We start from the raw sequence: 16,268 nt of genomic DNA on the forward strand, positions 1-16,268 counted from the left end.
ATCATCACTTTGACATATAAGAAATATTATCATATACCTATGCCCATACTGCTACATCCTAGTGACGTTCAGCGTAAAATATCAGCCGTGATATTTCACGGTAAACGTCGAGATATGCACGATGAACGTCATCAGTTTTAGAGTTTTCCCGAACTACATTAGCAGTTTGTTAGTAAACAACGTAAACAACAAAATGGCTGCCGCTCCCCGCCTGCGAAGCGATGTCGCCGACGTAAAAACTTGAAGGGCTTCGAGGAACACGGGTATTTCTGGTTGCAAAATATGGAAGTAACATGTTGAGTCTTGAAATGTTTTCCCATGGTATTTTTTTGAGTCAAGTTCTAGCGAACATTCTGCCGTTCGCAAGGCGCCGGCACTGTGCTGTGCACGGTATCCCCCGAACAGGTAGTGAGCGCGTGGCATGACAGCGATGTCACACGCGCGACGACTGTTGACATGGCAACTCTCAGGGTAAATAAACAAAATGGCGTCCCCTCTATGGCAATGTAAAGATAACAAATGTCAATATTTACAGAAATATAAAAGACACTAGGCCAACGATGATATAGCTCATGAACGGTTTTGTACTTACGGCTCATCGTCAGGTCAAGCAAAAGCAAGTACCAATGTAAGGTGGATTAGAGACAGAAATAAAGTTTGAAATTCATGCATGTGATATTTACAATTTTTGTAAAGTATTGTGAAACTTGAAAAAGAAATCGGTGTTCTTAAAGCCGCAACTTTCAATCCCAGGTTCTCGCATTAGTGGAGTTCTACTCCCAGTCAAACACTTGGCCAGTACGATGTTTGTTTTCTATAACATTAATTACACAAACTGATCCAAACCTTTTGTCCACCTTTTGCTAATCCTGCAAACAGAGTTTATACAAGCGTTTGAATGACGGTCTGTCAAATCGCCAACGGTCATTGATTCCCCACTACCAACGCTTAAATTTCCTAAAAAAATCGTCTTCCAGTCGCGTTAGAATTTGAATATAACCACAGAGTTTGATCGGCAGCAGCTTTGTGCTAACCGCTTGGCAGTCTGTCTGCGTTTTTGCGACCGGAAAAAAATAAAAAGTGGCATTTTCTGGAGCGTGTGCCCGCGTGTTGCCTGATTGGTGTCCACTTACACGATGAACACCGCCATAGCTTCGCGCCCATTGAAAGAGAGGCTCCGCCTTTAAATAGACAAACTTGGAATGGGGTCAGGAAAACAAACATCCCATGTACAGCGCCTGTACTTCAATTCAGCTCTGTCACTTTTTGTCTCTCATTCTTTCAGTCTCTGTATTTCTCTGTCTGTCCGTCTTGCTCCACCCTGCTCTTTAGTAAAATGCAAGAATTTGGACCAAGTGACGATCAGGGATGACAATTTTCGGCCGAACGACCTTCTCTCGTCTGGTATTTGAGATGACATAGAGTGAAGCATTCATGACTGGCTGTCAGTGATGCTTTGCGATGGTTATTCTGACGTTCTAAGCGAAAACATATCACGGAAATGAAGGTATATGGCCGCGCTATTTTTTGTACATACTGTGCAGATACATAAATGGACTGCGATTACATACAATGTGCGGGGGGAAGCTTTTTGAAAATCTTTTTAAGTGTAGTTGATTACTAGAACGAAAATTTTACGCTTAGCTGCATCTGAAAGTGTAGAATTAAAATGGATGATGCAATTATCCCATTTTATCTCAGTGCTCTGCAAAACTTTGCTGCTTCATGACAATAATGTCATTTTCCGTTCAGTTTGCCCGGCAAAGTATAGATGACGTGTCAGCCAACGAGGTTCAAAGGTCAAGTTACTGTTTTAATCGATAATGAAAATGCCGCGTTTTATAGGTTTACTCACATGCCTTGATGTAACCCTGAAACGTCGATCCGTCACTGATGACAACTAAAGGAGGGAACGATTTCAAAACAAAATTCTAAGTAGTACTTAAAGCTCCTTAAGCTGTATCTTTTGGCTATTTTTTCAGATCTTTTGTTTTGTGGTTTTCTGCATTGAATCCCTAAACTGTAATTTAATGCCAAGTAGTTTAGCATATCAACACAACCTATATGAGTGTAATCTACATTGTTATTGTTGACAATTGTATTCAAGTCCGGACTAAAATTTATTTGTAAACAATAAACAATGATCACTACACACATACAAGCTGTGTTGACAAAAAGAATATTCGAAATTTCAGCATGACAAACGAATTGGTGTCAGACACGGTAGTTGATATACAGAAGCAGAAAACTGAAAAACTTGCCACAAGTTACAGCTTACGTCCCTTCAACATTGAATAACGGACATTCTCTGCCAGCGCCAGCCGCGGGTTATCAAGTTATTTTGTATTGGCAAAATCTATTTTTTTTTCTAAAACATCGCACCACGAAGCACGGTCACTAAAGACCTTACAGTCGAGAAAATTCACGATATTTTCGCCCTGAGCACTCCTACCTGAAAAGTTTGAATGGGTGTACCGAGAAATACCGAAGCGTAACGTAATCGCGCGGTGCCGCCATGATTCTGGATGCTACGCGTACTTTTGAGAGGTCTGTTAAACCTTTCCAGTTGATAGTGGTGCGGCATGGCAAATCCATTGTGCATTTTATGATAAAAGCACCAAATTTGGCTCAGGTGTGTCTTATTATGTGTTGAACAAATTCAGATACCGAGCCACTGAAAAGCTGTTGAAGAGTTGCCATGGCAACCATTTTTCAAAATGGCCGCCAGACAAGGTATTTCTCACCTAGTAAATGTCAACTGCACAACGCGTTGAGTAATTTTGGGTTGAATATTTTCAATTAGGAACTATGGGAAGAGTAATTTACAATTTTTTTTCAACTTTTCTTAATCGCCTGACTTGTTAAACGGGTAAATACAGACAAAAACACAATTCTTATGCATAAAATGCACGGTATTAGATCCTATCAAAGGACGACACTATGTCAGCAGTCAAGAAATATTAGGCCATGGGCTAGAGGGGTCTACATGCACCTCTAGGATATCAAACTGTATTTATAGAAGCCTTAGGATCCCTAGAATACGAAATAAAATTTTAACAGAAAAAAGGGGATGCAATAACTGTTACGGTTGTGTTTTGAGGAGTACCACAAAATCACTATTTTGCGCATACCCACGTGCATTTGTCTGGTAGTACTTGTAAGTCATCTGCTAAGCTTTTTTTAACATAACCTGACTTGTTGGGTATCATTAGAATGGAAATTTATTCTCCTTTAAAATGACATATGTAATATGCAATATCTTCCATAGATTTTTTTATGAAATGGGACCAAAACTTACCCGATACCCCAAAGTTTGCAATGCAAGTTATAGCTAATCTCAAATTATACCAATGTTTTACCTTGGCATCATACAAAAGGCAATGCTTTGTATGATATCTGTTTTATTTGCTACAGGGACATGTTAGTCATGTGAAATGACTTTTGACAGAAAAAAAGATTGGGATGCTATAGCTCTACCGGTCATATTTTGAAGGCAACCGCAAAATCACAGTTTTGCCAACTCTAATGCTTTTCGTTAAACCTGTCTTCTTGTAAGTCATCTGCTGAGCTGAATTGTTAACATAACATGGTTTATAGGGTTTCATTAGGAAGTAATTTTATTCTTCTTTCAGATGACATATTGCAATATGCAATATCTGCCATAGTGTTTATAAAAATGTTCAAAACTTACCGCATATCGCACACTTTATATTTCAAATTACTGTCACTGCTTATCTCAACTTCTACATATTTGTACCTAGACATATTACAAAGGGCAATACTTTGCATTAAATCTGTTTTAATTGCTACAAAAATATGTCAAAATATGAAATAGACTTTTAACAGCAAATATCGGAATGCAATGGCTGTTACGGTCATGTTTTGAAGGGTACCTTAAAGTCAAAGTATTGCGAATCGCATCTTTTTTTGTTAAGCGTGTCTCCTTGTAAGTCATCTGCTGAGCTTATATTTTAACATAACATGGTTTATGGGGTAACATTGAAAAGTAATTTTATTCTTCTTTTGGATGAAATATTGTAATATGAATATCTTCCACTGTTTTTATAAAATATGACCAAAACTTACCCCATACTCCAAACTTTATTGAAAATTAATGTCACTGCTTATCTCAAATTCTACAACCCTTTTTCCTAGACATATAGTATAGGCACTGCCTTGTATGAAATCTCTTTTATTTAGTACGGGAACGAGTTATAAATATGAAATAGACTTTTAGCAGAAAAAATATTGGAATGCAACAGCTATTACAGTCATGTTTTAAGGGGTACTGTAAAACTCACAATTTTGAGACTCACTGATATTTTTGTTAAACCAGTGTTCGTTTAAGTCATCTGCTGAAGCTAACTTATACGTAACCTGATTTACGGGGTTTCATTAGTAAAGCGATTTTTTCTTCTTTAAGATTACATATTGTGATATGCAATATCCTTTATAGTTTTCATGAAATAGGACCATGGTAAACCAAAGATTAAAATACACCAAAAGATTAAATAAAATTGATCTCTTATCTAACATTCTACCATTTTTGCTGCACATAATACAGATGGCAATATAATGCTATATGATCAGTTTTGTTTGTAACAAACGTATGTCAAAAATATGACATGAACCTTTAACGAGAAAATAATATGATTTAGTAGCCGTTGGGGTCATATTTGAAAGGGTGTCCAGATATGGCAAATTTCCTGAAACATTTTTTTTATCAAACACGCGTTTATGAAAGTAGTCAGCCAAAATCATAGTCACAGATGATCTCAAAATATTATCAACATCGCATATCAAAGTAGTTTGTTTCAAGTTTGCTTTGTAAGATTGGAACTAAAAAGTTCTTATCTGACAATCTAATTTAGTGTTTTTGGCAGAGCAAGTTTTTGAAAACTAAACCATGGTGTGCGTTATACCCGCTGTAAAGGAGATGAAAAAAAGAAAGGCATTAAACTGAATCATACAACCAACTGATTAGGAAGCAAGGTGCGGAATTGCGCCATTATAGGTTTTGTATGCTAAACTTTATGTAAAGTCTATTTGGCTAAACTAACTTTATATGTTAAGCACAGCTAATTAGGAAAAGTTTCGCTGATCCAATAATCGTAATCTAATCATTTACATTACATCAAGTTTACCTGGGCGTTCCTGAAGAAAAACTTGTATAGATATGTCAGAAAGCTGCTATACCTTCATTAATGATGGTATATATCTGAGATTAGCTTCTACACTTCAGAAATTTGCAAAAGTTTCTGTAAATATGTCAGATAGCTTGGATTTCTTCATTAAGTACTTTTCACTAGATATGTCCGATATTTAGACGATTTAATTATCATTTCTAAACTTTATAAGTTATCTCAGGTTTAGCTGGGTAATTATTTCTAGGATATATACGATGTTGAGCAGATCTAATTATCGCTTATGATCTTTAAGAATTAACTCAAGTTTAAAAGAATGTTCTATAGTTTAAAAAGCTTGTATCTGGTACGTAGTTGATCTAATTATTGCTTCTACACTTTATAAAGCACCTCAAATTTAGCTTGATTGACATTTTGTAAACGTTCAAAATTTTGGAATAACTTTGCTGTAATTGTATCTCGCTGAATGTACAATTTATTTATTGTGAATACTGAACTTCGTGAATTTGCTGAGGTTTATGTTTCGATCTTGACTGGAGTGTCACTATTTGCATAAGAAGAATACATCACATTTGATCAGATAATTGGCCAACCAACACTACCTTGCTTAGGTCTTGGGTGTACATGTCAAGTGGATAACCGAAATATGATTGGCAGTTGTCTAGGACTGTCGTTTAAACTTGTTGTCTCAGCCTCTGTAAACACCGTGGAAAGGAATAAATACTCGCCGGTTGACTAGCCATGCAAAACAAGCACAGGTCCGGGGAGTGCCAAGCGCGGACATCACTGACAAAAGTGCAGGATTGTGCTTGAGCTTTGCTTTCCGTACCTTTTATGTTTGTTACAATGAAAGAAAGTTGCGTAATACTATTTAATGACTATGGTACCATGTTTTTGCATTTGAATAGAAAATAGTGTACTATCAAGATTCGGACCAAAATACACGATGTTCAAAATATGATGGGCATGAATCTATATTTGTGCAATAGACCATTGACGTGACGTTGAAATAACACGTAAACTAATTTGTAAATCATGAAATTCATAGCAAAATACACAAGATCACTTTATGTTAAATGAATTATGAAAAGCACTGTATAAAACATAATATACATAGCCAAAAACAATACAATATGGTCGTGTTCTCCGCTAATGTACTAAATGTAGTTTACATGATAAATCTTTAACATTGACAATTATGGGGACATATAAGAGATTTTCCCCAAAAATGTTATTGCTTTCAGCGTTCAAACTTAAAGATTTGTTATACAGAAAATATTATTATGTTTTTGTATGTAGACCTAGGTATGAATGTAGATGAACAAGAGTGAGAGATTGGGTTAAATTCCCCGCACAATTTTCCATGTTAGGCCTTATGAGCAAGAACGCCCTGCAAAACTCGTCAATTGCTAATTATAAAGTTTAGAAACGATAATTAGAATGTCAAAATATTGCACATATCCAACGTTTTTACTCAAGAACATCCCATCCCTTGGCAGAACATGGGACACACTGTTCTTACACTCAAACACTTCATACCCTCCCCATCACCGCCATGGGCCGATCCAGGCGAATAGTTTGCAAAACCTGGTGAGTGTGTCGTACATGTGATGCACACATACCAGCTACAACCCTTAAAAGGTTGAAACTGGTGCATCAACGATTTCAAATAAAAATAAAATAAAAAACTCTGAACAGTATCTTCTGATAGTCTACTTACACAGGACAGCTAACAGCTGTTCATCGTTAAAAAACATTAAATTTGGCAATTTCGAATCTTCCACTTTGGCCTTGTGGCAGCCATATTGTCAATACTTTTATAAAGAGAACTCGCTTTTCTTAGAAAATGAAATAATCAAACAATAAACAATGCAAATAGTAATCTTAATATGCATTTATGATGGTAATATATCCACTATTCACCACAGAATCATCCGTAGAACAGCACCTATGGGATTTTACAGTTGATCGCTATGTTTAAAAATGGCCGCCACACCAGAACGAGGCTCTGTGCTCAAGGGTTTGTATCCAAATTAATTTTAAAACAATAAAAGTATGCAAATGGTAATTTTAATGGGCATTTATGATGGAAATACGTCCACAATTCCCCACATAATCATCCGTAGAGCAGCAACTAGGGGATTTCATAGTGACTGATGGTCGCCATATTTAAAAATGGCCGCCATACCAGAACGAGGCTCAATCTGTTGTGGCTCGGTATCCAAATTGGTTTATATTATGATATTCTACATTCATACCAAATTTCATGCTTTTATCACAAAATGCACAATTGTTATGAAAATTTGGGTTATGCCGCGCCAGTTGAGTGGAATGACGGTCAATACAAAAAACTCGAACATCCGTACTCCTGTGAATCACACACTTTAGAATGTCACATTGCTCAAGTTGTCATCTAAATTTGACATCACAAACGCCATTTGCTGGCTTTGTCAGGTTCAGACACACAGACCACTTTATGAGATCGGTATTTGTCCAAAACAAAGGAATCTTGCAGTTCTTGTCTTGCAATTCTTCAAACTCCTATTTGGAATTTCATGTACCGTGTGCTATAAGAAGGATATGTGCAGACTGCCAAATCTAAAGTTGCAGATTACTGTGCATTTTACTATGAAATAGGACCGGGTTTTTGTACACCTATGATGATTTACACTTGGTAATGCAGAATGCTGATGTGCATCATTGGTCAGAACTTCACTGTATGCTTATTATTTAGGTTGACGGACAACTTGAGCATTCATTCATTCTCATTCACTGATTCATTCTTATGTTGCATTTTTGAAATCTTCGACTTATAAGTCCAAATTACAAAATTATTAAAACAAAAGCAGAAACATTCACAGAAATGGTGAAACGTATTAAATTTTAGTTGGAAAAATTACAGCACTCAAAGGGTAATGACCTTTCCATTCCACAGGCCTCGGCGGCAGCGAAATCCTGCAAGCTCCATCCCACCAAAAGGAGAGATACAGAGGACATATCAGATAGCACCATCTGATCGAATATATGGCCATGGAGTTTGGATCAACAACAAGCGCAGAGACTTTTCATGTGTAATACCGTTATATGAATTACTCATTCTATTCACCTCCTGTGAATCCAGGTGAATGTAAGCCTAGTGTCCCCCGTTTCCCGGTATTGCATAGTATATACTAACTTTTTGAATTTATAACTGATGACAATGAACGAATCATCGCCTAAAATAGGATCCTTTGAATTGCACCTCATAATGATCCATTACAGAGCTCAACGTTTCACTTGTGACTGCATGTGAGCGACTTTGTGTGGGTCTGCTTCCGTCTTCTTTGCTGTGCACCTGGACGTTTGGTTTCTTTATTCAGTTTTTTCAACGCTGTCTCGATCTGTATGGTCTGTTTTTTCTTACTCCAATTGAAAAATTAATTCTGAGAAAAATTCCTCCAAACTTCCTGAGAAGTATTCCACTTCTTTAAGTCCCGTGTGTGCGATGGGGATTCGTTTCCTATTCAGCCAAAGTATTTCAGATCTGCTAAAAACACACTGAAGCCAAGATGCATCAATTTTTACGAATGTTCAGTCTTCATTGGAGTAGCACGCTTTTGGTCTACATTTCACAAACTATGAAACAAGCTAGAAGTCCACTGCCCTCAAAAGAGAACAAGTCAATGAACGCTTTTGTAGAAGGCACGTTACATGTAAAGGTGACAGCTTGCATATGTGCCCAGAATGCGAGCTTGTGGTCTCGTGACCTTGTATATAATTCACTTATTTTCGATACAATACGTTCTTTCTCAATTAATGTTCTCTCGCACAAGTATGGTTGTCCTGTTAACCGACATAAATATATCAATCTCAGCGTAAACAAAAGCTGTCACGTACACATAGTTAGGAAAACGGGGAAAAACAATTTAGATTCCCTAATTCATGTTTGTAACAGCTTCGTTTCGTGTGCTTAGAGTGTTTTTATTACAATTAAAATACAACAAAAACTTTTCTTACACAATTTTACATTGCTGGCTATATTGACTGAGCTATGACCTTAGCATAGCTACAAATTCTGACATTTCCAGTCATATCTGTGACTGTCGAAGCGTGTGGTGATATAAAACGGTATCTTCTAGAAGCATATAGTTATAGAATTGTGGTGTTGCCCGAGAAAACTCAAGTAAATTGTTTTATAGATTTTGTGTTTTTTTCTTCTAATCGTTGGTTACTTCCGCATATTTTTCCTTCTTGATTATACGAACACAAGTTTGAAACTCTGAGCACACGCCTTACTTGCTGGAATGGCAGCATTGCGTGCGTGTAACCGTTAAAACTTTCCTTTAGAACAGCTCCCTGTTAATAGTATATTGATAGTATTCAGTTGACCGTGGGGGAAAACGAAGGGACTCACAAGTAAATCATTGACCGATATGCTAAGGGGTTTCTCCTTGAGACGATTGTGTACCGGCGCCGCGTGCGTTGTTTTCAAAAGCGAATCCGGGTTCATGACCCCGAGTTCAGTGAAACTGAGCGAGCCGGAACGGTCACCATGCCAATTGTTTATACAGCTCAGGGCCGTGTCCCGTAGATCGGCTTTCACTATACCACAACAGACAAAATGGCCTGTGGATGCGAGTACGACTGTGTCGAAAGCCGCCTGGGCAAAGTCTTTTATAGATATGGGAAGTTCATCGGAAGAAACCCAGTTCCTTTCTTGATTGTGCCGTTGTTTGTAGCGGCGGCACTGACGGCTGGAATGGCGTTCTTCAAGCAAGACACGGACGTCGAGTACTTGTTCACTCCGGAGAACAGCCAGGCTATGAAGGACAGAGATCGCGCTGAAGAACTTTTCCCCCTCAATGATGTTGATGAATTTCAGCCGCTGAGGCAGAACAGGCTAGGTCGGTTCGGTCGCCTGATAGTGACGGCAAAAGACGACGGTGACGTTCTCAGGGAAAATGTTTTCTCTGAGGTTTTGAAAATCCATGACTACGTTTTGGAGATTAACGCTACCGACGACGGCAAAATTTACCAGTTTGACGACTTGTGCGGGAAATGGGACGGGACTTGCAACCAAAATGCTTTACTCCAACTCTACGATTACAACGCCAGCAATGTTGAGAGCATGTCTCTCCAATACCCTGTCCACAGGTTACCTCAAGGCGGACTTGTCTTCATCGGAAATGCTCTGGGTGGCATTGATTTTCAGAGCGACCAAGAAACTGTGAAAACAGCCACGGCCATAAATTTGATGTATTCACTAAGGTACGATTCGGCAGATGACGAGCGGCGAAGCAAAGCATGGGAACTTGAATTCCTAGACAAAATGTCCGCCTACGGCTCCGAAGAGATCACTATCGCCTACTTCACGTCGCAGACGCAGGAACTAGAACTTGCAGACAGCAGTCTCAGTGTAATACCTTTATTCTCGATAACTTTCACTGTCCTGATAACATTTTCGATTCTGTGTTGCATCATGGCCGACTGGGTACTCAGTAAACCTTGGCTGGGTCAGCTCGGCGTTCTGTCTGCTGGTTTGGCGGTCATCTCAGCCCTGGGTGTCGGCAGCTACATCGGCTTACCGTTTATCAATGTCGTCGCTTCAATGCCTTTCTTAATTCTCGGTAAGTTGGGGACAATGCGTTCATTTTCTTGCATCAACACTAACAATGTATATAATGCAGAGCTGAAGGCCATGTGACTAGTGGGAGTTCATTCAATTTTAGAATCAATACTTTTCGTCTTACGAGTCTCAGAATATCGGTCAGAAAACTGTCAAACTGGCAACCACTCTTTTAAAGTTTCGGCCAATGAATACATCATTAAATTTACTTCGAAACCTGAGTACGTTAAACGATTTCAAATGATTTTACTCGAAAGTACAAAACTATACACAACAAAACATTATATTTGGCCTGAATCCAACAGGTGTCTCGTCGTGGCATTATTGTGGTGCCCATTGACTTATTTTGAAGTACATTTTGTGCAATACACATTTGTCTGACATTGTCGACCTTAGACTTCAACAAACCTTGTCGCTTTTATGTTTACAACTCATGATAAGCTCTCTAGTGACGGTTGCTAAACCCATTGGCCTGCAGGTAGACTTAAATGCTCTTCCGATAGTTAAAAAGTCATTCGCCTGCAGTCCGAGGTGGAATCAAGTGGACGCGCGTTTCACTTTGAAAAACATTACTGTCAAAGTAATTACACACGTTATCATAGTCATTTTTTCCAAACATCAATAAACTGTGAAGTGAGATAAATACCACAATATTGCAGCTATTGCTGCAATGCATAACAATAATTATCTCGGTGACGGGATTTAGATAAGTCAAAATATGTCACGGCGGAATGACAAAAATTTCCCCAGCCTTGTCACTACTATTTCCCTATCTTTGGTTGCATCCATTTCATTAAAAACAACGGGAATGTGGAAAAATCCGGTTGAAATAGGGGTAACGTGCTTTATGGATTCCAATAATACATTTTCTTGTTTTAATTCGGTTAGGTATACTATGAGCAATAATAGAAACACACATTTACCATTTACCAAATGAATATCGAAAATTTGATGCCTTAAGCAGTGTTCATATATTACCTGCATATGGATTTAGCAAGACACCAGGCATTAACTTGCAAGCGTTATCAAAGTCTGAGATCTTGCTCAGTATTGCAAAGTATGACCGGTTACTGTTGAAACTGGTGAATGTTTTAATTTGACAATTGACATTAAAAATGCCGATTACTTATCACGATAACGTGTCGCTGATTATATGTTCTATCGATTTTTGTCTCGTAGGTATTGGCGTTGACGATATGTTCATAATGATTGCTGCCTGGCGTAAGACGTCGCCGAGTCTCAGCGTTGAGGAACGTATGGGACACGCATACAAAGAGGCTGCTATGTCGATCACCATTACCAGTATTACCGACCTCCTGGCATTCTTCATCGGCGCCATCACGTATTTCCCGTCAGTGAGAATATTCTGCATCTACACAGGTATAGCGGTGTTGTTCGACTACGCCTACCAGATCACGTTCTTCGGTGCGTGCATGACGCTATTCGGTAGGCGGGAAGCTGCCAATCGCCACTGTATGACTTGCATGAAAGTGCTACCGAAGAGAGAGGCTCCTTCAACTCGATACAAGATTTTCTGCGCCGGGGGTTCATCGGAGACGACGCCGCCGAGAGAAGACAGTGATCACGCTATGATGAAGTTTTTCAAGAACCAGTACGGCCCCTTCCTGACTTCAATTCCTATGAAAGTAATCACACTCGTGCTGTTTGCGGCTTATCTCGGCGTTGCTATCTGGGGTTGCACGCAGTTGCAAGAAGGAATTCGACTGAAAAATCTGGCCAACGATGACTCATACGCAGTCACATTCTACAACTTGGAAGATGAGTACTTTAAGGTCTACGGGCCAGTCGTTGCCATAGTGATCGACGAAGAAGTTGATTACTACGATACAAAGGTACAAGAAGCGATTGAGAACGTAACAAGAGAACTGGAAGAAAGCTCATATTTCCATGACAACAACAACGTCACTCAATCCTGGCTACGTGACTTTTTAGACTTCCTTACACTTCCAACTGTCCCGTCATACAACAACTCCGACGACTTCGTTCAACTTCTACGAGATTCTTTTTTGTCAGTTCGATCAATGCCCTACAAAATTGACATCAACTTCAACGAAGACAACACCAGTATCTTGTCATCTCGTTTCTACGTCTTTTCAAAGGACACAAACACAGGAAATCGTGAACGAGAAATGATGGTGGACGCTCGTCGCATTGTCGAGAAATCTGACATCAAGATGTTCGCGTATCATCCAGCGTTCATATTCTACGAACAGTACCTCGCTGTGTTACCGAACACACTACAGAATATCGGAATAGCCGCTGCCGCCATGTTTGTAGTCTCTCTGATATTAATTCCTCATCCAGTCTGTTCAATATACGTGACTTTTGCAATCGCTACGATTTCGACCGGTGTTGTTGGTTTTATGACATTATGGGATGTTAGATTAGATTCCATATCCATGATTAATATCATCATTTGCATCGGTTTTAGTGTCGATTTCTCTGCACATATCACGTATGCCTTTGTCATCTCCCCAAACCGGGACCGCAACAAACGAGCGATAGACGCTCTCTACACATTAGGTTGGCCTATCCTACAAGGCGCTTTGTCTACAATCCTTGGTATCATCGCTCTCTCCACTTCTGAGTCTTACATCTTCCGAACATTCTTCAAAACTATGTTTCTTGTTATCTTCATCGGTGCCGTTCATGGTCTGGTAATTCTCCCTGTCGTCCTGACTCTCTGTGGTCCTTGCAGCTCTGTTCGGATAGCTGATGGGGACGAAACAATACACACCGTTGACGCCGGCAAGCCGTCGAAGATTGCACCTGACAAACAAGGAACCTCTTCAACCTCATCCCCGAATTACGATCTGTTTCTTGCTGATGATTTCCAACAAAGTCCTCAGGTGGTAACGTTAAAAGTGACGTCATCGGAGATAGATAGTTTAGACAATTAGGGTAGAGAATGTGTGATTTCTGCATGCGAAGTTACATATTAGCCTGATAATCCACGATTCAACGTTCTTCTCTTCTCTATACGGGAATTTTTGAATCTCAGTCCGCAACCTACCTGTCCTTCTTTTTCTTTGAATGCGTGCAATCTTTCAAATGTAAAATTATTCACCCGACCTATGTATCCGTCCATTGATCTATCCCTCAATCTGTCCGTCCGTCTGTTACTCTATCTGTCTGGCTGTTTGTCCGTCCAACTGGTGTTACCTACGTTTGTTTCATTATATCCACATTAGAGTACATTTTACATGCACAAGACCATGACAAGTTCACTTTTACTATGTTTTGTTCTTCTGTTAAATATTTGTCTGCTGATCAGACAAACTATCCATACAGGGGCTTTGTTCCCGGTCAACGCCCGAAACACTTCTTAACATGCATGTCATGTCTTTTTTTCTTCGATATGTTCAAAACAAAATCCTAACCGTATTTAGATTTGTTTACCAAAGTATAAGGCCAACAATATTGCCACAGGAAAAGTTAGTGTAGTAAAGTCAGCGTACGGAGCTGCCTTCCGTCCATACCTAAATATATTAAAACAGGAAAAGAAAGTATTTTGCAGTCAGTTTAAATCTCATAACAAAAGTAGAAGGGAAAATTAAAATTGTGTAGCTCATCATATCATCAAATCACTTTAGCTGAATAACAAGGTCTAGCAACAGATAGCTTATCAATATCTCAATATCCATCCTATATGAAAAGTTTACTGAAAAGCGAAGACACCAAATGACAATCATTTAATGGTAAAGTAGTTTATTTAAGATATCGTTTAAGTTGTATATACTGTTAAAACTTTTGAATTTCATGTAAATATTTGATTGCTTGTACATTTGTATATTTTAACTTTGTATCCTTTTTGCTAACAGCTTTTAAAATGTACAGTCATTCAATGTCTCAGCCTACTGAATAGTACTATTACATGTACTTACACTTTTCTGCAGATACAGTTGTAAGTATCGACATGCAAGTTTATGCATTGCTGTTTAATGAAGTTAATGAAGTACTTAATTTTCAATTGCTGTTTAATGAAGTTAATGAAGTACTTAAAATTTCAAATCATATTTGAAAAGGTCTCTGTGTGTCAGTGTATTGTATATTTAAGACAAGTCAAGTGCCAGAGTGCACTGTGTGCTCAATTTGCCTACGAATGAATACATTGTACAGATAGCTGAATGTTTTTTTTAAATTCTAATCGATAATTTGATTGGTTTTGTTCAAAGTTTGTACATTTTTATGCGTTTTTATTTTAACTTGCTTAATTTTATTGCAGTTTATTTAAATAAATACATATCACATATTATCATCCTGTTTGTTGAATTTATCCTTTTTTTCTCTTGTATGTTTAGATTTTAAAATATTTCAAATATATAAATAGTCAAATGATGAACTGTTTAGGTGACGATTATTTTGTCATGGTGAATTTATGTGTTTATTGTCTTTATATTGACACAAGTTTAAAGCTAATAAGAAAGTTTGTAAAAGTCTGTATTTCTTACAAAGGAACTTGACTTCAAGTAAGACGAATCTAAGTGTTCCCATGCCTTCCCGAAAGATACAGCTCGGAATTACGGGAACAGACTGACGCCGTCCTTGAAATGGAAAAATACTCACAGTAATTTGAAGGCATTCTGTATGTACTAAGTAAGGCTTTTATATTTTGTCCCGCTAAATGAAAAATTCGGAACTCCCATCATGCATCAAAGCAGGTTTTCTGTTTCCTCAATCATCTTATTTACCAATTTAACTGTATTTCTATTCAGTCACTTGATGATTCATTCATTCATTCATTCATTCATTCATTCATTCATTCATTCATTCATTCATTCATTCATTCATTCATTCCTTGTTTACTTACCTACTTGACTACCAGTATATTAATCTATTGATGTCTATGATATTGCCTATCTAATTGGTCATCCTTATTTGTTTGGTTGTTTTCCGACTGCTTACTTTGTCAGTCAAGTGGATTCTGGCATCACATTAGGAAACACCTCTAACGGCGAGTTCATTATGGTGTGAAAACACTGGCCACAAAGGCTGTGTTAAAGTGATACCTAACTGCCCTCCATCATTTTCAGGTCGTATGTCAGAGGAAATGTGTAATGACGATGACAGTTTTACTTTAATTTGTTTTGTAATGTGCACTTTCCAAGCGTCAACGTTCCTAAGATTACGTACATGCTGCGTTCTACATTTAAATTGGAAGCTTGCGACACCGTGGTAATTCTGAACACCAAAGTAACAATTTTTTTCTCCGGCTGAAACAAAGTGTCGTCCACTGATAAATTCAATATCATCTCATATCACATGGATATTTCAAAGAATGCATACATAGGGCCCGGCTGGCAAATGTGTCTACAAAGTGTACTGGCGCTGTGCTGCAGCACTGAAACGCTTCTCAATTCAAAAAATACCAATATCGAAAGTATTCTACACAAAACATACTTTGGTCCGATTACGCAATAGATGACCACCAACACCGAGGAGTTTCTGGTTTAGAATAGCCGGGGCCATAAGCCGAGCCGATTCTTAATCAGACACTC

General features: G+C 38.4%; 1 protein-coding gene across 1 annotated transcript; it reads left to right on the forward strand.

The window, feature by feature from the left end:
* The first annotated feature begins 8,009 nt into the window (after positions 1-8,009).
* On the forward strand, positions 8,010-15,028 carry LOC139136748 (patched domain-containing protein 3-like). The gene is made up of 2 exons (XM_070704567.1): positions 8,010-10,750; positions 11,929-15,028. The coding sequence occupies exons 1-2, from the start codon at positions 9,745-9,747 to the stop codon at positions 13,668-13,670; spliced, it is 2,748 nt and encodes a 915-aa protein (XP_070560668.1). The 5' UTR covers positions 8,010-9,744; the 3' UTR covers positions 13,671-15,028.
* The last annotated feature ends 1,240 nt before the right edge of the window (positions 15,029-16,268 follow it).

This window comes from Ptychodera flava, chromosome 1, assembly GCF_041260155.1.
Source record: "Ptychodera flava strain L36383 chromosome 1, AS_Pfla_20210202, whole genome shotgun sequence".
Taxonomy (NCBI): domain Eukaryota; kingdom Metazoa; phylum Hemichordata; class Enteropneusta; family Ptychoderidae; genus Ptychodera; species Ptychodera flava.

Coding starts and splice junctions, on each gene's coding strand:
- LOC139136748 (XM_070704567.1), top strand. CDS start 9,745: ATGGCCTGTGGATGCGAGTACGACTGTGTCGAAAGCCGCCTGGGCAAA. Junction 10,751..11,928: donor AATGCCTTTCTTAATTCTCG/GTAAGTTGGGGA, acceptor TTTGTCTCGTAG/GTATTGGCGTTGACGATATG.